This window comes from Notothenia rossii (assembly GCF_949606895.1).
Source record: "Notothenia rossii genome assembly, chromosome: 6".
NCBI classification, from domain to species: Eukaryota; Metazoa; Chordata; class Actinopteri; order Perciformes; family Nototheniidae; genus Notothenia; species Notothenia rossii.
In genome coordinates, this window is record NC_136909.1 from 59853440 (window position 1) to 59880014 (window position 26575).

A 26575-nucleotide genomic window follows, 5' to 3' on the forward strand; every position below is an offset into this window, starting at 1 on the left:
GTGTGTTTCCTCCCTCCTGCAGCGGCTCTAATGAGCAGCCTCCATCAAAGGCTGTGAAAAGGGCAAACCTTACCCCACCCTTGATATCTGCTGCCTGGGGAGGGAAGAGAGAACTTTGTCTGCACGGTTGTCTGGACCTGAATGGAAACGTACACACAACCAGTCCCTCTGATGTGGATCCATGGGAAGGACCTGAGGCCAGGCCCGCTCATGGAGAATATGAGGCTGCATGTAAAGGTTTAAAATCAGGATCAGAGGAGCATCAACACAGCATCAGTCCAGGTAGGAGAAAAACTCAATGTTATTTATATTGTTTAGGACAATCCGGAGGAGGATTGGGTCACATGTACATTTGAATCTGACCAAAATAAATAGTTTTTCCTTTAAGTCAGAATTCAGATTTTTTTTAATTCTGACTTTCTCTCGGAATTCTGAGTTTAATGTTAAACTTTGAATCTAAAAATCTTGGCCCTACAGGAAACACATCTGTTGTGTGAGTCATTATGGCGCATTTCCACTGCAGGGCCTCGCACGGCTTAGTACGGTATAGTTAGGCCTTGGTAGGCCAGGCTCACTTTATCCTGCGTTTCCATTACAGTTTAGGAACTGGGGTAGTAACCATAGTAACGCAGTGTAGGCGGAGCCGTGACGTCATCTTCAATGTGAACCACACAAAACCAACATCAGCCGTTAGCTGTTAGCCCTCAGAGCTCACAGCTCCTCATATCTGTTTAGAAACAAAAAAAAAGTTAAACAAGTACAAACCACAGACTGTCTGTCATGGCGAATACAGTCACTGGTTTATTTATGTCTGTGGGCCGTTGTTGTGAGTGTGGACGGTCGGAGCATACAACGTTAGCTTAGCCGATCTCCATTCAGAAAAAAAGCATTTTAAAAGGTGTTTCGCCTGCCGTCTGTCTGCAGACTTGTCAAAGCATTAATTCATGGTTTTTACTAACCGGTATCAGTATCTTGTTACTTCGGCATCATTTTGAAATTTGTATTACAATTAAATCATGGTCAAATATGTTCATTGTGTTGTAGTTGCCAGCGATTCTCTCTCTAGTTTAGCATACTCAGCCCGGTTGTGGGCCGGAAATAACCTCGATTTTGGAGAGCCAGAAAACTGTGAAAAAGTACCCGCTAGCCTAGTGGAAACGCAACCAAAAACAGGCCGGGCACGGCACGCTTAAACCGCGCTCCGTGCTGTAGTGGAAATGCGCCATAATAGCCAGGTCAATGTTGCATCAAGTTCCATATTAATAAAATATTTGTTCATAACAGTGTAGATCAAACTAAATATGGATATATGAGGCCAATTTTGAGTTTATTTTTGTAATTAAAATGTATTTGTAACTGCACTATTAACTCCAAATGTATTTGGATTTTGGAGCGTAAATGCAATTGCAAGAAGTAAAAAGCTAACGTAATGCTGTAAACAAACACAATTTCCCTTTTCTTTTCTTGTATGCCTCTACTCAAAGTACAAGTGTTGGAGATGTACCCATAAACACACTCAAAGCATGTGACGGGTTTGAAGCAAGGAATATAATGCACATTACATTTTCTAGATATATTAACCACTCTCAACAGATTATAGAAGTTGTTTTTGTATTTATGCTTACAGCATATATCCCTACAAAGATTGTTGTTTATGTGGCCTTAGGTTCCTCACTAACTGATATGATTGTGACCCATGTTGCATACTCAGCATTATATCACATGATTGTATGAGGTCGTACAAAACACTTAATTTCAGCCTTTGGTAAATCAATGCCTGCTTGCTCTTCAATATAGTGGTTGTCCCATTGTGTTTGGGTAATAAGATTATTTTTGAAATCAAAGTCCACCACACCAAGTATAAATGCTAATGAACAAATTGCTTTTGCTTATACCTTAAATGGGAACTTACTTTTTTATTATGCAATTAAAGTGAGAATGTTGAGATTAAAGTCAGAATTCTGAGAAAGAAATCTGGATTCTGAGATGAAAGTCGGACATTTTAGGAAAGAGGGCAGATTCTGAGGAAAACTAAAGTCAGAACTTTGAGATTTAAATTGTAATTACTTTTAAGGAAAGGAGGAAAAAACAATCACTTCACACTTCACATGTGACCCTTATCCTCTTCTGTATGTACACAATACAATCAAAACGTTTTTGTTTTTAATAAATTACCCCCCTTTAAACAATCCTTTTGATGATTAGAATTGTATAAACAGATTTGAAACTGTATTTCACCCCAATCTATTTGCAATGTTTTGATATATTTCACTGAACTTGGCTGCTGCCTGGAGTCATGAGAGCTGTGACTGGCTGTTGGATGCTGTTCTTAAGAACTGAACCACATTCATACGAGTCCAAGGCCTGCTAGCTGACTCTAAAGATGTTCTCCCTCTCCTCTGGGACTCATTCCTGTCCAATGACATGCATAAACACACCCTTTGCATCTGTGCTGGTTGTGCAATTCAATCTTAGTAGTGTTGATTACAAACAGGCTAATGCAAGATACTTGAGATGAAGGGATGGCGGTATTAGGAGTCTGTTAGACAGTGGGTGTATTGTGCACCCATGACAGGGTTAGCAATAAATACCCTCAGCACCATCCCCGGATCTCTTTGAATTTTCATGTGATTCCGTCCCTCTCTTTATTTTTCTCTGTGCTTCCCTGTTTACCGGTCGAGGTGTGAGCACTGACAGTCTGGACAGAGGGCTCATGGAGGGAGGGGATCATTCGGCGGGGGGCAGCGATGAAAGCCCCTCTGAAGCTGAGTTTCCCTCAGGGAGAGAGGAAGGGCTGACCCAGGAGGAGCAGATGAGCCCGGACTGGCTGCAGGACATGGAGGACAGCGACTCTCTGGCATCGGAGCGACTCCTCTCGCCCCCGTCCAGAGCCGAGGGGCCGGGCCCCCGCTGCAGCCCGGCCTGGGCCCTGGCTCTCTACGGACCAGAGGGTTTCAGTGCAGAAGTAATGGAGTACGCAGTGAATCTGGGGCAGCACACGGGATCGCCATGTCTGGATGTGAAAACACAGGTGGGTAGCAGAGTTCAGATTTGACCTTTACCAGGCTTGTGGCGTAACAGATTACATGCTGTGATGGAATGTAACTGAGTACTCAAGAATATTACTTAAGTGTAATTTTGACGTACTTTTAATAAAGTATTTTTTACATTTATTATTATTATTATTATTATTGTTATTATTAGTATTATTAATGTATATACTCTGTGGGTGCATATTTATTGAAAGTGATCCTATTGTGTTAGCATTAAAGCATGGAGACATGTGACAGTAGGGGCATTATACTGATATGAACCTGAAGTTTTAGCACAACAAGGCCCCTTTAATAGGAGAGAGAAGAGGTTTTCTGCACAAAAAAGATCTTGGAATATATCCATCAAAATATCCTCATATTTTTTTTTTATTACTTTATGGTGATAAACTGCAGCTTGTGTTTTAGTGTTTTTTCATTTCCATTCTTGCAATGTATCTTTTGTGTTATATCTAACTGCTTATTAAATGCAGTTTCACTCCCTAGTTTTATTCTCGTGCTAGGTTATCAGAGCAGGATTCATGTTCCTATCTGCAATAAAGTGGGTCAGCTTTGGGGTAAATAGGATGAGAACATGTGGGGCACTTTAAGATAATTGACATATTATTCTCTCCAAACTGGATCTGAATATGAATATGTGAACTTGGCCCTCGGCAAAGAAAGTTAATATCATTTGCAGAAGAATATTAATGAATAGTCTTTGTGTTAGCACGCTTTGATGGCAGCGCTGCTTCTTCTGAAGGTTTGTGTAACCACTAAGGACACACCTTAAGAGCCGTGCTGCTACGACTCCTCGATCACTTCACTACAAAAGAGCTGTTGCCTTATGTTGCCACGGTGAAGAGAGAGAAATAAAGTGCTGCCGCATATTTATTAGAAACAAAGCTCTTTCCGTGAAAAGAATGTGGTGTTATCTTAGGGCCGTGTGTGTGATTTTGGGCCTTTTTTTTTTTTTTTACAGGAACTGCAGCAACAGCTGATGATTGAAACAAAGAATCTTAAGAAAACAAGAAATTTCTACCAGAAGCTGCTGCAGCAAGAGAGAAAAAACAAAGGTACCCATATCATAGCTGTCTGGGAATCATTTCATCATTTCGGGGCTGCCCTAGCAAGTTGTTGTTGTTACCAGTTTATGACCGGACAACTCTCGGTCAGAGATAGTTATTGTTGTGGGACACCTGGAACACATCCTTCTCGGGGTGTAGATGACCCCGACCCATAAGCGACAACAAATGTGATTCAGTGTCCTCAGCTGTTTAGTCTATTTATTGAAGACTGTTGATTATTACACTCTGAACTAGTTAAAACCTGGAGCTACAGAAGGGGTCTTCAGAATTGATTGTGGCATCTCAACCGTGTGGTCAGACCATGGCCCTGTGACATGTCTCGTAAAATTCTCCGGCCGTAGCTCCAAATAAACCGTCAGTGTTTGCCATCAAAGCTCCAGCTCCCCTCATGTCTCTCTGAGTCCTGACTCCAATTGCTTCAGAAGTTTCCCCCACAATAACACTGACAGCATACACAAGCTCCAGTGTGGTCGATAAAATATTATTTCACAACTTAATTGAAAACTCGTTTCTGATTGGTCAATTTGGACATTCAGCGATCTGCTCTTTTACGATAGCAGACTGTTGCTAAGGATGCTCTGATCAAGACTTTTCCTGATCCATTTATCCCCAAGGGGATATCCAGTTGTTCAGTCTGTTATTATACACAGAACAGGTCACAGGACCTAAGCCCATTAGGTCTGAATACATAAATACATATACAAACACATGCATATTTACTATGGAGAGGTGTCGGAGCAAATAGGCTGCCAGGTTTCCAGGGCCAGGGCGCAGTCTGGGTTTGGTGCCGCTCTCAAGGACACTGTGGCAGTCCCGATGAGGTGCAATGGCAAATCTCCAGCTGCCAGTCCACACAACGTATTGTAGCTCCAATCGGGAGTTCAATCGGCGTTCATTCGGTTCCCAAGCCAAGTCCCACTGAGCTACTTTTGCCTAAATAGATCATTTTCTGTCAAATCAATCTGCTGAAGGAATTCTGGTCAATTGATACTGGCTGTGGTATAAACACATTAAAGTCAAAGTCAACTTTAATGTCAATCTTCCAGTTTTTGTGTACAGACAGAGAGATCCAAACACTGTTTCCCACAATCCCAAATATAAAAACAATATATATAGAATATAAAAATATGTGTGCAAATATGTATGTACACAGTCAAAGACACATTTTTACATGTGAACACATTAAGACCTAAATAAAAACACAACAATCAATTTATACAAAATAACAATCACTTCAATATTTTGAGAATGTACATTAGTGCTGATTATTCATCGAATGTGCAAAAATAAATATTAGTGCAAATTGTTCATAGAATGTGCATTATTGCGATATTGTCCATTGAGTGTCTGAGTGAAAAAAAAAAAAGATGGACTTCTTTCTTAATATTAATTTCAATATTTGTTATAAGCACGAAAACGCGCCAAAAAGAAAACTCAAACAAGAAAACTGTTAAAAAGAAGGAAATGTATTCAAGACCACAGAAGGCAGCATTAAACACTAAAGGGAACGGCGGAAGAAGACAGACAGGAAGTAAACACTAAAGGCAACAGCATAGTAGACAGACAGGAAGTAAACACCAAAGGGAACGGCATAGGAGACAGACAGGAAGTAAACGCTGAAGGGAACAGCATAGAAGACAGACAGGAAGTAAACACTTGAAGGTGACCTATCATGCAAAATGCACTTTTGTACGTATTTTATACATGAATATGTGTCCCCTGTGTTCCAGGGAACTCACCAAGTGTCAGAAAACACAACCCTCTCCATTTTCCTCCATACCCAAATCTCTAAAAAAGGGGCCGCAACGGATCTGATACAGACTGATCCAGATTTGAACACTTTTATGTCGTCACAGAAGTTGCGCTACGGCTATTGGGCCAACTCCACCAATCAGGAGGAGACAGCCACGGACATTGCCGTTCCAAAGCGCTGTTCTCACTGAATCCGAGCATGAAAGGCAGTGTTAAATTGAGCGAAATGAGGAATGGCTAAAATGCATGATCTGTTTGGTATTTTGAAAAATGAAAAGTATAAATATGCAATGCCAATTGCATATTGCATATATTGCAATCCCATATATAAATATAGGTATGGTCCAACACTATATTATTGAAATATAGCATGATAGGTCCACTTTAAGGGAACAGCATAGGAGACAGACAGGAAGTAAACGCTGAAGGGAACAGCATAGGAGACAGACAGGAAGTAAACACTAACAGGAACACAGTATGGGCTCTGGCAGTGTCTAAAGACTGGTTAATGGAATATAAAATGTGAACAGACGTGGATAGTTACAGAAAAACTCGATCAGTGCTGTATCAGTATCATTGTATCCAATTATTCTTATTCAACCAAAGGTTCTGACAACAAACTGATGCTGTCCAAACTCAAGTCCCAGCTTGCGGAACTCCGATCCAAAGTTGTCTTCTTGGATACAGTGAAGAAATATCTCGAGGTACTTTCAAAGTGTCACAAATCCAAGCAATGCTTTTTCTTATTTATTATCTAACATCTTGGCTCTTCTGTCCTTGACATTATTTATTATATTTCTGCAGATTCTGAGTGTGGACCAGTGGGGTTTGGAGGTTTCATTAATTCCTTCTTTGGCCTCCTGTGGACCCGGCTCTTTGGACTTCCGTTCCTCTGAGGATCCGTCAGCTCTGAGCTTCAGCAACAGCAAAGGGAAGAGCATTCTGCAGGTCGGGTCTCCTCTAGGCCTCATGGCTTACCTCTACGCCAGGTACTACTGATGAGGGTTTATTTTTGAACGCCTCTGTCAGTCACAATGACTACTTTTGTTGGACAATGAATATTTTCCCGAAAATGTATTATTCTTGTCAAATTAGGACATTATGCCGCTGATATAATAATAATAGCTTAATAACGCAACTAGAAAAAAATAAGATAGCGAGTTGGTGCAGTATGTCCCCTGTTGTCTATGTCTAGTAAAGATGGAACCAAAAAAGTTACCGGCTACTATCAACCACTTTTGATAATGGAAAATAAATGGTTCTAAGGAAGTTGAGCCGTGTCGTAGCATGCAGTGGAAATGCAGCATGTTAGCATGTCATGCAGTATACAGCAGTGCTGTTCAATCATTTGTTTTGAATCAGTTTTGGACAACCTACCAGGCTTTGGCTACACAGACAATAGAGTGGTGTAAGAGTTTTTAACCCCGGAAATTAGTTAGCATTTTAGCACTTTAGCCCCCTTGCCTTGAAGTGACTGGTTTTTCTAACCTGTTTTTGGTTTCGATTCCCAAAATAAGTTCTGTGGTTAATACAAGCTTGTGAGTTTTTCCCTATTTGTTCTACATGTGTATTTGTACACCTGTATCTGTTCAGGGGACAAATTATTGTCAGTGTTTTTGATGTAGTCTGTTAGTAGGGGAAGTTTTGTTATGTTGCTAGCAGCAGGTAGAAGCGTCCTAAATCAACATGTATGTAATGTATGTACTATTTTTTTGCTTTGTTGATCTTCATGAATACCCATTTGTTTGGCTTTTCTCATGACACCCACCATCAGTAACTATGTTGTAATAGTTTGGGGGGGGGGGGGGGGGCTTTGGTGTGATGCTCTCTCACGCTGAATGGAGCCATTTAAAGTAGGCACCTACGGACCTATCTTGTTTTAAAAATGTTCTGGGAACAATTATGCAGGATTATGCAGTTCTGAAATAAACAGTTTTGTTACTCTCTGAACTTAGTTGAGTTGATATTCTCATTTTCATCGCAGAAATGCAGCTTTGGAGGGCTACATCCAGCAGTTCCTGTATACCTATCGTTTCCTCTGCACTCCTGAGCAGTTACTGCAGTTCATTATGGATAAATTCATCGCTGCTGCAAGGTACAGTATATCCAGCAATCTCCACTAAAGTTTTTCCTGTAAATCTTAAAATGTCATCAGAATACTTTATTTATCGTGGGGTAAATTGGGTTTTGTGACAGTTGTTATATTTTAGAATTAAATAACTTAAGATAATTAAGATATATAAAATAAATAGAATAAAATTAATTAATGAAGGAATGTGCAATAAAGAGGTCATAGAAAATGAAAATATGGATATAAACATATTAGTTAAAATAAAATGTTGTATAAAAGTTTAAATAGACAAAATATTTATGTTAACACAGGATGTTAAATGAGATATTTTTGCTATTTCTCTTCTTAACCTGTTAAGCCCCCCCCCCCCCCCCCCCCCCCGCGCACTTCATATCACATGAAAGCTGGTATTCCACAGATTCCAATGGTATTGGTATCATCACTGTGCGACAAGAACTCACGGCAGCGAAAGCCAGGAAAGACAACACACAACTTCACTTTACGGGGCCAAAACGGCAAATACGTCTTAACTTTCCTGTTTTCTGATCAAAAGTTGTGTTCAAGGGCATTAAAACGCACATAAACGCTGCTGAAGGTTAATCCAATATCTCTGTGTCACTTTGAAATGATTGCTGATAATCCATCATAACATTTATGTCAATAAACAGAGTTTTCATATAGAATGTATGAGAGCTTCCGGTTTTGGGCATGCTGGCTGCGCATCACTCTTATTCAACAATAGTAATGTTTAGATGGATTTAGAAACTCTCCTATTCTATTGGCTCTAACGGTTCAAAAGTGGTGTCAATCATCAAAATCGACCGATGGGTTGCAGAGCTATGGCACCCAAATGACCCCAAATGTGGTTTTTTTTCTAAACCTCTCTAAAAAGGTAAAGTTTCACTTGTTTTGCATCAATCTTGACAAAGGGTACTTATTATATGTTATAGTTTGGATTCCTAAAGCTTGTTGTCTACTATCCCATCATTCAAGGGTGGTTTTCACTATAACTAATGGGTTTTCTCTGGACGGAAACTAATTTACATTTTTTTACTATGTTCAATCTGAATTTACTTTAAACTAAAAATATCTATATTGACTCTGACTTTTGACTGAGAAAAAAGATGATTAATTTGCCCCTTTTTAGAAGTGAAGATATAGCCATTTGTTCTGGGCATGTCATCTTCGAGCCTGAGACCTTAAAAACAGGCTCAGGGCTTAACAGGTTAAGAGCCCATACTTATCTTACTTGTTGGAAATACCCAGAAATAAAAAAAGATTGGAAATATGTAAAGAAATACAAGGAGTTTAACTAATAATGTCCACTAAAAAGATAAAATACAATTAAATACAAATGAACATAAGTCAAGTATGTATAATGAAATAACAAACAGCTCAAAGAATGAAAGATGTTGAACTGATAGTATGAGCATTCTGTTTTTCTTTTCTTTTCAATTCAAGGCAAGGTCCCGACATGTCAGGAGAAGCTGAGAAGATCTTCCATCGCAGTATGGATCTGCTCCAGTTCTGGATCACAGACTGTAGACAGGTGGACTTCACCCCTAAGTCCAGCCTCCTCGATACGTTCGAAAGCTTCCTTAACACTGAGGTTAAAGTTATACTTTTTTGCAGCTTTTCTAAAATGCCAATACCTAATAAATACATAACATTCTGACCCCCTGGTCTCCTTCTCGCATAATCTTCACTTAAAAGTACCCAGTAATAAAGAATATTAATAACAAAGAAAATTGAATGGATATACCATATTTATTTAATGGTAACGATAGGTTGAATACCAATATGTACCAAAGCTGCTATAAGACTTTCATCCTGTAGAAATCCCACACCATCTTTTACTGGGCTGATTTTATCAAACTAGCCCAGTCATGGGCAAATTAAGGCCCGCGGGCCATATACGGTCCGTTGTTGTTTTTTAATCCGGCCCGCCGAATATTGGTACAAAATTGTCCAAATTATAGTAAAGACCGCATTCATTTTGCCTTTTTCCTACAATACCCGGCATTTCAGTTGATCCCACTAGATGGCGCACTCTAGACACATTTGACCTTTGCTGGAGTCGGCAACCCGGCAAGATCTAAGAACCAAATACGTGACGCTTACATTGGAGGAGGTCGAGATTAACCTGAGCAATAACAGTTCATGGCGAGTACGGCGAATACAAGTTGTAACAATCAGTAGCGCAGAGCAAAGTGACTAGAACGCAACCACACACTTATTAAAAACAGTTATATAGATTCAGGCAACACTAACCAGGCTTAGTGTGATTTTGTTTATTTTACCTTACTCCGTTCACTGTTATTGACCATTGTGAAGAGCAGGCAGACGGTTTCCTGTTGTTTGTATTATTGCAGCTATCGGATGGAACCAATACATGGGCTACATGTGGCCATCACAAGTAAAATCATAACGAAAACTGCGCCGGTAAAATATGCATGTAGAAAACGGCTTATGCCACAATATGATAGCAACAAGTAGTCAAGATAGTCTGATTAGCTAACATCACCTGTAGAATGTCAGAGAAACTTTCATAACAGCGTCAATTCAGACTGAAACACATTCAGTTATGGGCTTGGGGGATATTTATCAGCTGCTTGTGTGACAGTCAGACAGTGAATACTTTACAGCGGCCGCTGCCGCGAGTTAACGGGAGAATAAACTCCGGTAGACGAGGAGCACTGCAGCGGGCAGTAATGCAGCTGAACCACATTCATAAACAATGCACCACGGCACTTTGGAGAAAGGTATAAGGTTGGAGTAGTTTTTGGCTTCGTATGATTAAAAACTAGCCGACGCAGTCCTCTATTGATGTTGTTCTGAGCGGTGTTGCGGAGAAAATCAGCGACGTAAAACACTGTGTGGGTCATAAGAAGGCACGTAAACGGTTACGTCATGATGCAAACGATGACGCAATAATTCACCTTTGAACCTAATTCACTTTTGAACCTGCATCTGTAACAATGAGTGGACCAAAGAAAAGAAAAGTCGAAAATGAGTGCCGAAGTGCTAAATATTTTTTCACGATCTGCTACTGGCCCGGCCCGTCTGACACATTTTAAAACTCATAGTGGCCCCCGAGCAAAAAGGTTTGCCCACCCCTGAGCGTTAGCTAAACTATCTTAAAGTTTGTTCTTGTTTCTTTTGGTTGTATTTGGCAGCCAATAACTTAACTATGGAATACAAATAAAGACTGAGCAGGCACAACAGCGCCGGAGAAATGATCAACTCGGCTAACTGAGATCCCAAAAGATGGCAAGCTAAAGCTGTTAGCGGCTTTATTATTACAGCTTGTAACTGCGAACACACCTCAACATTTGAACATGTTTCAACATGTTGTGAACGAAAAACCATCTCCATATTTGTACACAATTTTTGGTATAGTTTTTAGGCATACAGCCTCAAACTCAACAGTTTGATCTGGATAGTGTTAGCTAGCAACTTAGCCGAGGCTAGCGCTGTGTTTGCAGCTCAACTTTCACATCAGCTCCACACTTAAACTCCCAGGAGTAGCTACATTGGTTGTTTCAAACATAACAAATCTTCAAGTATTAAAGTTTACTTGAAGGTTATGATATCAAACTTACAATTTAAACATTTTACAATAACAAGTACAGTTCTATTATGTACCTGTTCTGTTATACAGCACCTTATAATTTCCTTACGCTTTGTATACATGTAGGGCCCGAAATACACATTTAAAATGAATAAAAGCTAAAAAACCTGCGATCTTCCTTTAAGACTGTACTTAGTAGGTAAACAAAAACCCATACATGCGCGCTACATATTTTAAACAGCTTGAAAGACTTAAATAAAATAAAGACAGAAATAGTTATTTTAGATTGTACCCCTAAGTAGTTTTCACATGTATTCTTTTTCCTCAGGTGATTCCTGTGGACAGTCGGGGGGAGTTCCTTCTTTCTGCTCTCCACACCCCTGCTTACACGATGTGGAGCCACAGAAGTGAAAGCCTCCTCAGCTTTCAGGAAGATGATGATTCTGTGTGTGTGCATTCATCCACTGAGGATCTTGGAAGAAAGGTCAGTATCTCTATCATCAATTCTACCAAACAATAACTCTGTCCATCTGTGTCTTTTGAGGTTTTCAATTGTGGTCAACCACATTACAATGTGATGCAGCAGGGTGATAAGTCCATGACTTTTTTTTTTACGGTATTTAATCAAACCAAACGTTCAAAGCTATATAAGTATTAAAGATTTAAAGATACATCTGATGAATGAGGCAAAGACTGCAATGTCTCTCCACACCTTTGTTATTAAAATGGCAGAAAGTGCTTTTTACATGACAAAATAAAACATTTTGGGCGTTTTACTCCTCTCTGTTTTGTCTTTAATTTTCAGTTTACGATATGATACGATATACTTTATTGTCCCCGTAAGGACTTTTTTTTTTGACTCCGTCCTGCAGTTCCGCATACATGTACATATACAAACATAGTGGACATTAAGAGACATACACATATTACGTTTGATCCAAACCTAAATGTCATGAGTGCCAACTGGTGCATGATGCTTTCATGATTAGCAAATACTCATTGGATGAAATGAGTACAATTTAACAGATGTAATAACCTATATTTTAAGGTGTGGAAAGATCCTCAAAGACATCACCTTGAACAAGAATGGACATTTGTTGCTATTTTCTGACATGATCCTAGATCAAATGGTTATTGTATTACTCTAAAATGATTGTTAGTTGCTGCCCTGTTAGCCAGATTTGTATAGTTTGCTACATCTCTGTTCATGTAATTCAGAGCAATGCATCCTCTCTTGTCAAATCTCTCTCTTGATTCTTTAGTGGACATTCTCCCGGGTGGTGGAGCCCTCTGCCATGTCTAAAGACAAGGCCTTCTCCGTTGCTATGGCCCTGCCCATGCCCTGCTACGGCTCCCTGGCGGATGACCTCTCCACCGTGTTCCTGCAGAGCAAGGAGCGGATCCCCTTCAGCCAGAATGAGTGCAGCGCTCAGCACGTCGCCCAGCAGCTCACCCTCCTGCAGCAGGTACACAGCTCCACATCCCCCTCCCTTACTTCTTTAACACATACACTGTATACATTCTGCGTATGTATTTATTATTGCATTAAGCAGTATTCCAATATCACTGTACAGTATCACATTTTACATTCAATTAATTTTGCATGTAGATTACTTAATTCTGCATTTACTTCAACATTCTCTTTCACTATTACATTGTTATTTTTACTTTTACTTTATTTGTTTGTATGTTATTCTATTTCTATTCTATTTATTCTTGCACTATTTTATTTTTATTATTTTTATTTTGAATTACTGTTATTAGTATTGTATGTATATTTCTTCTTGCACTATTTCATCTATTTTATTTTATTTTATATCTTTTTTTATTGTATGTTATTTATTTTTCATCTTGCATGAATTTACATTTACTTTAACTTTCAATATATATATAGCTGTAATTCAATATCATTTAAATGTTTTATTTAATTCTTATGTGTATTTTTATTTCTATTTCCTCTTGCACTATTTTTTATTTGTTTTTGTCCTAATTATATTGAATGTTGCGTGATTGGAGAAGTCTGGGACTTTTCATAGCCAAATGATGCTGTAGCTATTGTGCATTTAAAGCATTAAAACCTTGAACATATTAATCTTTAAGTTGTTATTGTTGTTTTTGCCTCTTTTCACCACTAGAGGGAGACATGCCTATATGCATACAATAACCTCCTGGTCCAAAACTGAACTTTGTTTTGTAGGAAATGTTCCAGGGATGTCATCCAGTTCATTTCCTCAACTCCAGAATTCAAGGAGTCCGGGACAAAGTCTCCGCCCCAAACAAGTGAGTATAATGTTCCAGCCTTACACATTATATTTCATTTGTCCTTTCATCCAAAGTGACAAACAAAAAGTGCGATCAACCTCCAAGCTTTTTTATTATATAACAAATCTCAAGTGCAACACAGAACACACAATATCATACAGTATAGGAATCATTCTATTATATATATTGTAAATAAAATAAGACAAAGTATCCTAAGTATTTCTTTTTTTTTTAGGTAAAGGGAAAAAAGTGAATAGAAATATATATATATATATATATATATATATATATATATATATATATATATATGATAATGCAAAAAACTAAATTGTCATTTACTAATGGGTTGGACAATAGAACATCTACCTTCGGAGTTATTCTTCAAATAAATAAATCGTATTGTTAAATAAATCAAAAGAAATACATGTGGTAGAAAAGAGAGTATTCTGTTTTATATCCCAGTTAATTTAATATATTTCTACTTTTACTTGAGTTAAATATCTTCTTCCACCAGTGATCATTTCTAGTAAACAGTTCCCAGATCACTGTCCCCCCTCTCCAGCAGGAATGTGTCTCAGCACGGTCCCCCAGCAGAGGGCGGTGGTCTCCCTGTGTGTGAGGAGCCCCCCTCAGACAGCTTCCTGCAGCAGCTGCTCTCATACGCTGACAGTGTGGCTAACTGGATCTCTGCTGAAATAGTCATCTGTGACTCGGCCAAGGTGAGAGGAGAGAGAACGCAGGGAAGTGATGGTCGCTGGGAAATAAAAACGGACAGCAGCCAGACGTTCAACATGTGTCTGTAGTCTCCTGGTTGAATAGTTCATACACAAAGAACTGATCACATTGGTATGAAACCCGGAACAATTCTCTTGTATGTTATATATTGCAGTAACATGTGCAGATTTGTATTTGTGTTTATATAAATACTGTGTTTTTCTGGACATGTTTGTATCATTTTCCTTATGTAATTATCTTCTATTGGACATTTTAATGAACTTAAGTTTAAATATGTGTCTTCTATCTTATTTTTTATTTATCTTTTATTGGTAATGTTACCTTCCTATGATTTGATATTTAAATATTCTTATTCTCTTTTTTTTTTTCTTTTTTTGTTTAATGTTTGTATCCATATTTTTCTTCAATTTTATTTTATATTGGTATGCACATTTTTACTTTGTCTTCTTTAGTTTATATAAATGTTTTTATTCCACTTTTTATTTTAGTATTTACTTTTAAGGTATTTTATTCTAATATGGAGCAACTGTCTCCAAACCCATTTCCCATAACATCATGCTTATAGAATATCTTCCATATGATTTATCACACTGCATATACTTTATGTTGTGATGTCATAGAGAGCCAACACTAACCAGACTAAATGACTAAATGATACTACTAAACGTCTCCGCTAAACATTAGCCGTTTTTAGCTTACCGGTGGTGACACAGGGTGTTTCTCAATGTCGAGTACGTTTGCTTGGTAGCACATGTCTTCCGAGTCACTTGCTTCAGAAGCGAGGCAAGAATACTACCTGGCATTCGGAAAACGAAGAGTGGAACAGGCGAGCAAGTGTGCGTCATATTAGAGGCCCCGCCTTACATTTTCCGCCATAGATTTGGGGAAATTGGTCCGTGCGCAAAGCATTGTGGGGATTTTAAGACCGCGGAGTTTACACATGTGCAGCCTCAACATTTCTCCAAACGAAGTACGCCCATGAGTACGCCGGGCTCTGTAGAATTCCAAGTATGCTGGACATTGGACTTCGGCGGCACTCGATGACGTAGTATGTGTGAAATAGTGGCTCTGGAGCAACTTTACTCGAGAACACCCAGAGATGTAGTTAGCCTAACGTTAGCTTTTTACTTCTGCTGATTTATAAAAGTGGTTTTAATATGTTAAAAATGATCCTGCTGAAGCAAAGCTATAAGTATCATAAATGTGTGTTTGCCACAGATCTTATTGTATTGCTTTCAGTAGAGGGAGCCCTTGCAATGCTAACATCCCGGTCAGCCAAAAAATACGTTATCCCTGCACCACTCTGAACTTGATTGTTCCCAATGTATTTTCTGAGACACCCATTTAGGTCCCATTTCTTGTACTACGTTAGTTAGTCTTTCGGCACACTACTGTTGTATTTTGCCTTGTTTAGTCGTTTTATCGCAGCTCTCCTCTCTTGCAGACACAGGTGGCTCTACTCACCAAGTTCCTGTGGATAGGAAAACACTGCTACGAGTCGAGGAACTTCGCCACAGCCATGCAGGTCCTCGGAGGTGTGGAGAACGTGATTGTCAGGCAATTACCAGTAAGGCTGCTTCTCATAAATCCCTCCTCACCAGAACTCTGCTTCGCTGCAATAAGTCACATGCCCTGCAGGTCAATGTTTTTCTTCTGCCGTGATTGAATTGGGTGAATTTTAATTACTTTCACAAATGAGAAATTTGCATTAATGCATTCAAATTAGATGTAGAAAGTGTGAGCGCAGCGAGGAGGAACGTTGAATAGGTGTAATATACACACACAAAAGGCACCAGTGTTGAGAATATATATAAGACATTTCCATATTTCCATGGGTTACATTCATTGACTCATGTGTTGTGTTGAATCCAGCTTATAATAAGTGTTTCTTTTAGAAATAAAACTTTCTCCTCTCTTGCCAACAGGCTTGGAAACATCTGTCTTCCAAGGTGTGTGAGATCCTGGAGGAGCTACGAGCTGTGCAGGTGTGTTTCGTCAAGCACACACATATGTTGTTTGTAACTGAAGGCTAGGCTGGTCACATATTGTGAAACTTGGCTGCAGGGCAAACAAATCGATAGAAAAACAGCTCCTCCTACAGCTGCTCTGCTGCTGAAAGTTAGCCCCAACAGAACCTGATGCATCAAACTACCAGTGGTGGAGGAAGAACTCAGATTTGATATGAATATATATTCTGCTCATTTTCAGGTTCATATTTTTTCATATTACTTTTTTGTGCCTCTTCTGGGACATGTCTCCATGCTTTGATGTTCAAAAAGCCCTATATTGTTCTCATACTGCCTGTGCTGCAGCACCTCTTTTCACCCTCTGTCTGAAACCAGATCCCAGTCTTCTGTGATTGGTTAGCTGGCTGGCTCTGATATGATTGGTCAACTGCTTGGAGATGTCCCGCCCCTTAAACTCTTATCACATACAATTAGTGCTGTGTACCTGGACTCACATTCAGGTTCAGGTCCGGACTCAAGTCCAGAGGTTCAGGTTCAGGTTCGGACTTATAAGTCCGGACTTGTGTCAAGTTGTGTGAGTAACTAAAGTGAACTTACTGTGAGCTAATTATCAATTGAAAATAAACTCATAATCAACTCAAATTCAAACTCGTCAGGTTTATTGTGCCCCCTTCCAACTTGTGTCTACACCATGTCTTTTCTAGAACTCTACATGTGTTACTAACTACACAACACAACTACATACATAGTGATGTACATACAAGACTCAATATGCAAGAGTACAAGACTATGTGTTCTTGTTCAAGAACAACAGCATATTGACATTGTCTGGGTGAAGTGTTGCTCTTTCGGCAGACACTATATCACCATACATATAAAGGAGTTAGCTTAGCTACACTACCATATATGGCAACCAGTATCCCACGCTTTCAGTGTCCACTATGTCTAAGCCAGCTTCCCTTGACGTCACACAGATCTCGCGAGCAGTTGCGATATTTTTGCGAGACTTCGTGAGTTCAGTAATGGCCGCCATATCAGAAGCCAAAACAATGTTTTTCGTCTTTTCTCAGCGCAAATTTCTCGATCTATGGAAGGTTTTAGATGGTTTAGAACAAAAAGGAGAATATACGTAAGTACCGGTTCCCGACGTTCCGGTTTCAACCGGACTTGAACCGAAACTTTTTACAAGTCCAGTACCGGTTCGGCGTACCGGTACGCAGCACTACATACAATGTTGGAGCGCTAGCCAATATAAGCACGAGTGTTACATCTCTAAGCGGCTGACCAATCACAACAGAGCCGGTCAGCTAACCAATCAAAGTCTGGTTTCAGACAGAGGGTGAAAAGAGGTACTGCAGTACAGGCATGAAAGCATGGAGACATGTCACAGTAGAGGCAGTAAATACTGATATGAACCTGAAAAGGAGCCCCTTTAACCACTCCTATGGGCAAAATCGTCTTTGCCAGTTCTGTCCCGTGCGAGTCAAACTGTCCTGTTATTGTCTGAGGAAAACATTGTTTTATAGTCATATCTAGACACAGCTGTGGTTGAAGCCCAAGCACAGAGAAAGGGTCAATCTTATCATACTGGAAAGATAAAAAGCTCTCCCAAGGCCGTTTGCCTCGGCTTGGGAAGAGAGGGCAGCGAGGAGAGGTAAAAGCTCAAAGGATCAGAACGTAAACTAAAGGACTAAATGTAGTGAAGTAAATAGTACAATATTGGCCCCTCACTATAGAGTGTAACTTTGTGTTTGCCACTATAGATGAGAGCAAGTCATCTGGGTACTTTCCCTCTACACAAGGCCACGCCCCTTTTTTGCTGAAAACACTTGCTGTCATTTGACTGATGGTTAATACAGATTCTGCATTTTTTTTTTAAACATTTTATAATACGACGCCTTTTTTATCTACAAGAAACCCAATTATGATGGTCGGACAGGCAAACTATTAGAAAATGTTATTGGAGACCGATGATCGGCTTCCATTAATGGTTTAATTTAAATCAATAGAGGACATCGATCCCCTATTGCAGACCAACACTTAAACTGGGATTTCTGAATTACATTGTTTCGATTACTGTCCTTTTTCTGTAGAGGAAGTCAATCAATCGATTTGTTTGTTGTTTGAGGTGCAATATACAACACAGCAGCTTTTAGGCGTGAAGAAACTATTGTTTACCGCTTGGCCCAGGTGCCTTGTTTTCACCGGAAAGTGGACAGGCCTTAATTCCACCAGGAAGTGACGTAGCGCTGCTCTCATCTATGTCCACAAGCTTCTCAAAGCATTGAAGAAAACAATAGATTGACTAAAAGGGAATAATTTTAAATATTATCTTAGGCTCCTCAAATACTTAGCTACGGCCCTGCACCAAGCGTCCAGTCACACTGCAGCCGGCAGAGAGCGGAGCGACTCAGCTGAACCCACACTTACACAGGGATTGTTGATCTGTTCAGACAAATGATATTGGGATAAATCTATCTCCATATATTGACTGTGCAGATAAATGTCTCTGTCCTCAGATGTTCCTGAAGAGCGACGACCTGTGTCTGATGGGGGGGGAGCACACAAGGAGGAGGCCCACCCTGCCGTCAGCGCACATCCTGGCCATGCACGTGCAGCAGCAGGAGATCGGTGCCTTCACCCTCACTACTGGGGCCTACAAGTGGACCAAGCTCAGGTGAGGGCGATCAGCCTCTTGAGCATATCTGCTATTGGCCCTACTAAATCAGGTGTTCAACTACTTTCAAAGATACAGCTCTGGAAAATAAGAGACCACACCAAATTGTTTTTAAATCTCAATCCCCACATTTATGGCAGCCATTCCATTCCAGTGTCTGTTGAATTCCTACACAGATAAATGTTATCAGTGGTTTATACAATTAAATCAAAGAAAATTAATTTTACTTACTAAAATACTTACTAAAATAAAGAAGATTGAAATCAGCCTAAATAAAAACCAAAAATAAAATTCAGACAGGACGTCTATCTATAATATATTGAGCTTTATTTAAGATGTATTGTAACATTGTGATTCTACTGGCAATCTCCCTTTTCTTTTTTTAAATGTACCAGTAATCTGATTACACTTTTTTTTACTGTCACTCTTAAGGGAATACAGTTTGGTACCCTGATTAAGTCATCTTGTTACTGCAAGCCTGATTACATTCTGTTAAATTGGAAAACACATATATGGACATATAATACATATAATATAATACTATTGAATACATTATATATTTATAGCGCTTTTGTAGGACTCAAAGTTGCTTTACAAACTAATATAAATGGACACATTTACACACAGCATTTGCACTGTAGTCCCTCTGATTAGGCTGATAACAAAAGTGTTTACAGTATACAACTGTAATACTGACACAGAGAATACAAATTAACCTCTCATCAAACAGCCATGTAAAACATTTCGTTTTAAATCATCTGCTCCACATTAATCCTGATATACAGTACCTCTCAGTGATGTACTATATTAACAGTTAACTGGAAAGGTAGCTCTCTTCCCACGTTCCAAAAATCCATCTCTCTCTAAGTCGGCCAGCTCACTGTATGAGGACACATTTTCCTGTGTCCTTCTCCTTCAATCCAATATGGCCGACCAGATGCTGAGGTCACAACAAGTGGCGGATGGATGGTAATGGCACAGCTGTTGGATTGGGGTTGTTGGTAGGGGTGCCAGTGTTGCACCAGATGGCGCCCGTGGGATGGGGTTTGATTGGAAAAGAGGTTTGGGTCCAGATGCTGAGAGGAGATGGGCTGCAGCCAGATGCTGGGGTCAGGGGGTCCGAGCAGGGGGGGGCAGGAACACAGCTGGCTCCTGTGGACCAAGGTTTGGCTCCAAATCAGGTCACAGAGAAAGCAGATGATGCTGCCAGGAGGGAAACTTGAGTGTAATTTGCACCTAGATAAAATCCCATTTCATGTTTCTGTTCTTTATTCCCTCTTCATCCACCCGTCCTTGGCTGAAGGAGCATAGCTAAGGTTGTGAGCCAGGTCCACGCCTTCCAGGAGGCGGTGTACCCCTACAGCCCGGACCTGGACCTGCAAGCCTACCTTCGGAGCCGCAAGGCCCGCCTCTCCACCTCTGACCTCCACCTCTTGGCCGCCGACAACGACGCCGACTTCCGGCAGTCCAGCGAGCGGCAAGCGCGGAGGATCCAGAAAACGCTGAGGAGGGTGAAGGCCACCTTCCAATGAGCCCTGCCCCAGGCCCAGTGCCAGACACCAGGTCAACACCTCCTGACTGAGGCCCCAAGCCCGGGCCCCGACCCTCAAAGCCTCTGTTGTCCTGGCAGCAGAACCTTGTGGACTTAGAAACTGCTGTCATATACACTATCTGTCAAAAGAACCTTAACTTAAGTAAGGGATAATGTGCAGCGGAGCAGTCATTCATGAAAAAGTATTACACAGCAACACACTTAATAAACCAATGACTTGACCAGCAATTTTGATTTTAAATGGTTTTATTGATGATGATCATCCATGATCATCCATGTCTGTTTTTTGAGAAGTTCTCTTTAGTGATTACTTCCTGTCTGTCTTCTTCTGCTGTTCCCGTTAGTGTTTACTTCCTGTCTGTTGAATTCTCTGACGTCCAGGTCTCTTGCGCTCTTTTTATTTTTCTTCACTGGGGACAGTTCAGCCATCATGAATCCAAAGTGTTGTGCTCTCCACAAATATAAAAAATGAATATTCAAAAAGTGTTCCATGGTGTTTCTCTGATGGAGAAAATGAATGTTGGTTGTCCACAGATGATTTCTGCAGAGTGATTTGACTGCACAATGTGCACATAGTATCTCCCTTGATTCTCCTTAGCAATGGTCTGTTAGCGAGAATGAACCACCTCTGGTATGTCCCAATTGAATCAGAATCGAGTATACAACTTGGCTTTGTGATAAGTCAATATATCAGTTGAGACAATTTTATTTGTAAGACTACACATGTAAACCTTTAGTAAAGTGTTTGCTTCTGATTCCAGCATTTTTTTTCTTTCTCAGCTAATATATTGTACTTTTTTAATCTTTTGTGAAATGACCCTGTTTTTTGTTTTTTGTTTAGCTTTAAAGGCTTCATACACAGAGCATGGCAGCATTGCATGTCCAACATGGAGGCTAGAATACCAACATGTGCAAAGAAGGCACCACGCCTGAGACCACGGGCCCCCAAAAACCTCAGCCTCACTGTGTATCATGGTTATAATATCAATTGTAACTTTGTTTAGGACTATGCACCACTAAATGAAATAATCAACTGACCCAAGAAGACACTTTGGTCCAGACTAAAATGTCTCAACTATTTGATAGATGTCTATGAAATGCTGTGCAAATATCAACAGTCCCTTGAGAATAATTCAAAATCCCCTGACTCTTCCTATGGCTTGACAGTGCGTTTCACCTTTGTGCTTTTCACCTGCATTGTTCCTGGAAAGAAGGCAAGACTGTATTGCAAAAAGAGTCTGATTGAATAGAAGTCTATGACAATATGACTCCACTTCTCTATATTTTTTACCTCGTTGTCATTTGTGGATGTTCTTCATGGCTAGCTTTCTAGCTGCATGATGTTAATTTTGTAAAGTATGATCTAATTTAGGATAAAATAGAGAAGAGTCAAATATATAGCTTTAGGGTGGGGCTACCTTTTGAGTAACAGGTGTTGTCTGGTTTGGGTGTTTTGGTTCTTCTTCATCAGATAACCTTAACCCTTTTGATTGTGTTTTCAGTTTATTCAAGTTCATTGTAACATGATGGTTGCTTAAAAAGCATGGTAACAGCCAAAAGGCCAAACTGAAGACTTCAAAATGACCCTTCCTAAACCGATAGACAAACAAGTCCCAGGGTTCATACACTTTTTAACCAATGATTTTCAATTACTTTTCCATGACTTCTCCATGACCTTTACCTAATTTTCCATGACCAAAAAAATTACTCTCTCAGCGGTACCACTGAAAATGTTTTATTTGAACATGGAATAGGAAAATAAGGTCTACAACATGTTGTGCCTATCTAAAACAAATCCAATAGTAGGCTTACTAGCTCCTACAGGCTAAAGCAACTACAATCTCTCACCAGCGAAACACCTCGTCAGTTAAATGCCATTCTACGTTTCATTACTATACGATACAGTATTTATTATCATTGTAGTATTACTATTTCAGCGATTAGATAAAATATAAATTATATTTGATGCAACTTTAGTTACATTTCCATGACTTTTCCAGGTCCTGGAATTAGCATTTTGAATTTCCATGACTTTTCCAGGTTTGTAATGACCGTAAGGACCCTGAAGTCCACTTCTTGTCTATGTTTAAATTGAACCTTTGAGTTGCATATTCCTAAATATGACTTTATATATGTATCAGTTCTGGGAATGTGTTTTTCCAGCAGAGACATAAAGGGGACAGAATGGGAGGGGGGTTAAAAATAAAATCTATTTGATGTTGCTCACATTCATTTTATTTGTAAAACCAAACTTAATATTGTGTTAAATGTAATTAACGGTTTATTGATCATTTATTTTTACTTAACCTATGATGCATAGTTTGTTTACAAATAATTTATTATATAAGATGTATATTGATAAATGAATCTGAGCACAATGTGAAATATTTGCATTTGAAAGTCACCGTAAAGGGCAGAAGCTATGTGTTTGACAGTATGGTATACCATACAGAGAAACCTATGTGCAGAATGTAATGGGAGGAATGATGTTCAGTCTATTTTTATATGTTTCTGCCTGCTCTCTTGTTAATTTAGCCAAATAAAGGAAATTTGATATGCCCTTTGTTGCCAAAGCGTATTATTGTCAGACGATATCCATGATAGAATGACTTCATATTGATATTTCTGGCATTTCCTCCTCTAAATTATGCCTCGAGGATTTGTTTTGGTGAGATAGTCACTTCATATTTTAAGCCAGAATTCAACATCTGATGACAAGGACCCTTGTTAACATAAGTTTGATTTTGCCTTTTGGCTTTGCTTTCTCAATGCCTCTCTCCTATGCCTTGCACATTAGATGCAAATGATTTGTAAAGTTTTAAAGGGGCCCTATTTTGCTCATTTCAGGTTAATACCTTTATTACTTAGTGCCTCTATGACATGTCTCCTTGCTTTAATGTTCAAAGAGCTCTTTATTTTTCTCATAATGCCTGTGCTGCAGCACCTCTTTTCACCCTCTGTCTCTGTCACAGGGACTTTATCCTTTGCAGACCGTTTACTAGCACACAAACCTATAGAACACACTACATGAAAGGGACAACTCCAAGAAGCAGAACAGGACAATTATTAAAAAAAATTCTAAATAGACAAATACATGTACACTGCTTTGTCATACTGTTCCTGTGATATTGCGTTCAAATTATGAAACCTCCTTGGACAAACTTTTATAAAACTCCAATAACATAACTGAAAACAGGCTTCTTCGTGATATAGGAGGAGTAGTGCTGCCTATGGGACCAAGTCATTGTTTTTCAAGTCACAAGACACATTTTGTAATTGCACTCAAGTACGAAGGCCCAAGTCTTTGAGAAAAAGTCCTGATGCTCTCTTCGCCAATTTCAACCTGTATGTTTTTAATCCTGTCTTTATTTGTCTTCTCACCACTGCAAAGTATTTGTAGATGCCTCTCAGTAATGCATCATGAGTTCTTCAAGGTTTGGTCTTGCAACATGTTTGGATGCCGTTGATTGGTTCTAGAAAGTCGTATCTGGGAAATTCCTTGTTGACTTGCTTGGGATGGCTATCGATAATTAGGGAAATTAAAGCAGATTCATTGGTTAGGGGCAAACTTTTTTAATTACTTTGATATTTGGGCGATGAGCAGGGTAGGGTGGGTTACTTTAAAACAATTATGTTACAATAACTAGTTACCTGTAAAAAAGAAAATGTAAGTGTATTATGTAAAACAACAGAACAATGTAACCTTAGAAAAGAAGAAACCAAGTCATTTTAGAATCAGAAATGATTTTATTAATAGGAAAAGCTGCCTTATAGATTCACACTTAAAGTATTAGCTGAACAGCGCGGTTTACAGAGAAGAGAGAACATCTGATCCTTTTACAACAAACAATATGCTCTTTTAGTTTTTACTAACATTGTAATCCTGCTAGTAATCCTCACATTTTAAAAATGTACCAGTAATCTGATTTCCTTTTTTTTTTTGTTACTGTAGGGGGAATAAATGCAGTTACATTTTTTTGCACCCTGATTAATCCTGTTACATGTAATCTGTTACTCTCTTTGGACTTCCAATTCAAAATTCTGAACTAAAGTGAGTCCACACCTCTGTTTCTGCCTACTGGCAAAGGCAACAGAAGAAATGCAACAGTATGAACATAATCAAGCATGTATTTGACCTGCAGCAGTATTGCACCTGTGCACATTACCTTCAATGATGATACGACTACATGCACTTTACCTGAAGATTTTGAGTTCATGCTTATTTATACATCTGTTTCACAAGGCGAAGAAAATACTGTACTTTTTTCTCAATTTATCTGAAAGCTATTCGATTTTAGATATAAAAAAGCTCTGACCATGCCATTCAAGATGCACCATAACAGATACCTTTTTTTTAAAGGACACGATACGTAAAATGTGTTCCTCCCCAAAAATGTTAATTTCATGTGCATTGTAAATTAGAATCCACTAGTTTGATATTTAAAGCAGACAGGGGTTATTCTACACAGCCAAATAAGCTAATACAACTACTGATAAAAGTACAAGAGGTAAATCAAACTTATAAAAAGCATTGGGGATTCCAAAGACACATGATATTAATAGAGGAACATGTTTAATAAAGAGGCAAGCAAACATTACATGTAGGGTAGGTAAGTTTGAGAAACCAGCTCGGGATACACTTGTTGTTATATTCCATGTAATGCTCTTAACATCCCGATAGCAATGAATATCTAAAGTGCTTTGACAACAAATCCATTAAAAAATGTCATCTGTGGAAGCCGTAGCACTGTAAAAAGCACGACCAATCATTTTAGACGGCCCGGCTAAACTAACTGGATGTCAGCCTTCCATCTGTGCACACATTTATCTCGTGCCCTCATTGGTCATGTGCACGTTCGTGTGTGTTGGAGGAGGGGCTCTTTAAGGAAGTGGCAGATTTTCTCCGGTCGTGTATTTTCAAATTCGAGCAATCTCGAGCCGGTTTCTCAAACGTACATACCCTACCTTTAATAAAATACAAAATACAAATGCACACATCCAAGGTAGTACAAATAATTACATCTAAAAGAATGCCTAATTTGAAATATGTAACACGATTTCAGAAAACGTTTCATATTTACAATGGTAATATGTAGCCTACTGTAAACATTCCCGGCTTGCAAACAGCACAAAACATGGGATAATGTGTTGGATAATTGCCTTCACCCAGTGCTCTTGGGCAGCAGGAATTAAAATACAGTCCCTCAATCTCTCCTGGACAGACAGAGCAGAGCGGAGGAAATGGGCGCAGTGTGACGCTGTTATAATCTGAAGCATCGGGGCGCATCTTCAAAGCCCGCAGATAAAGAGCTCGAGGCCGGAGCACATGACACAGATCCCCGATAAAGAGACCAGCGGGCCGGCCCTTATCTGCTCTGTCATATAACTAAACGATCAGTTTAGTGCCATTGTCCCTAAACTGCTGCATGGGGGGATCTCTGGGGGGGGGGGGGCTGCAAAATAAAAACAGGTCCGACTCTGTCTTGTGGTAGGCCTAGAAGGTGTCTGGGTTTATTGAGACCTAATCAAGGAAAGTTTCAGATAGTTTTAACATAAAACGTCGCAAGCAGAAACATTTTGGTAGTAGCCTACTCTGGGGACTGATTATTGGTCGCCGGTTCAAGTCCCAGAATGGACCAACGGAGTGTTTAAGTCACTTTAGTTCACCTCCTGCGTATAGGCTGCCAACCAAATTCCCTTGAGCAATGCATCAGAATCCTATAGTAGCTGCCCACTGCTTATTATACAAGTTAAATTACTGTATTGCAATATATGAGGTGATTAAAGATTAATTCATTAGAATCCATGATTTAAATTTCCATTTGGATTATTGTGATGATCTGACGAATGTGAGTAGCCTATGGTATGTAT

At 39.4% G+C, this 26575-nt stretch overlaps 1 protein-coding gene across 2 annotated transcripts in view; it reads left to right on the top strand.

Annotated features, from left to right (window-relative positions):
* Nucleotides 1-23264, top strand: part of kndc1 (kinase non-catalytic C-lobe domain containing 1) — a 71388-nt gene extending 48124 nt beyond the window's left edge. Inside the window, exons 17-31 of one of the 2 annotated variants that reach the window (XM_079686882.1) lie at nt 23-282; nt 2682-3031; nt 4012-4105; nt 6476-6573; nt 6674-6858; nt 7854-7964; nt 9402-9549; nt 11840-11995; nt 12774-12977; nt 13709-13791; nt 14339-14492; nt 15953-16075; nt 16434-16493; nt 18995-19152; nt 20456-23264. In XM_079686882.1, coding sequence (XP_079543008.1) covers nt 23-282; nt 2682-3031; nt 4012-4105; nt 6476-6573; nt 6674-6858; nt 7854-7964; nt 9402-9549; nt 11840-11995; nt 12774-12977; nt 13709-13791; nt 14339-14492; nt 15953-16075; nt 16434-16493; nt 18995-19152; nt 20456-20684 — 2413 coding nt within the window. In that variant the 3' untranslated portion in view covers nt 20685-23264. Of the gene's footprint in view, nt 1-22; nt 283-2681; nt 3032-4011; nt 4106-6475; nt 6574-6673; nt 6859-7853; nt 7965-9401; nt 9550-11839; nt 11996-12773; nt 12978-13708; nt 13792-14314; nt 14493-15952; nt 16076-16433; nt 16494-18994; nt 19153-20455 lie in introns of both variants that reach the window. The other variant, XM_079686881.1, reaches the window with a different exon arrangement.
* Nucleotides 23265-26575: the final 3311 nt, after the last annotated feature.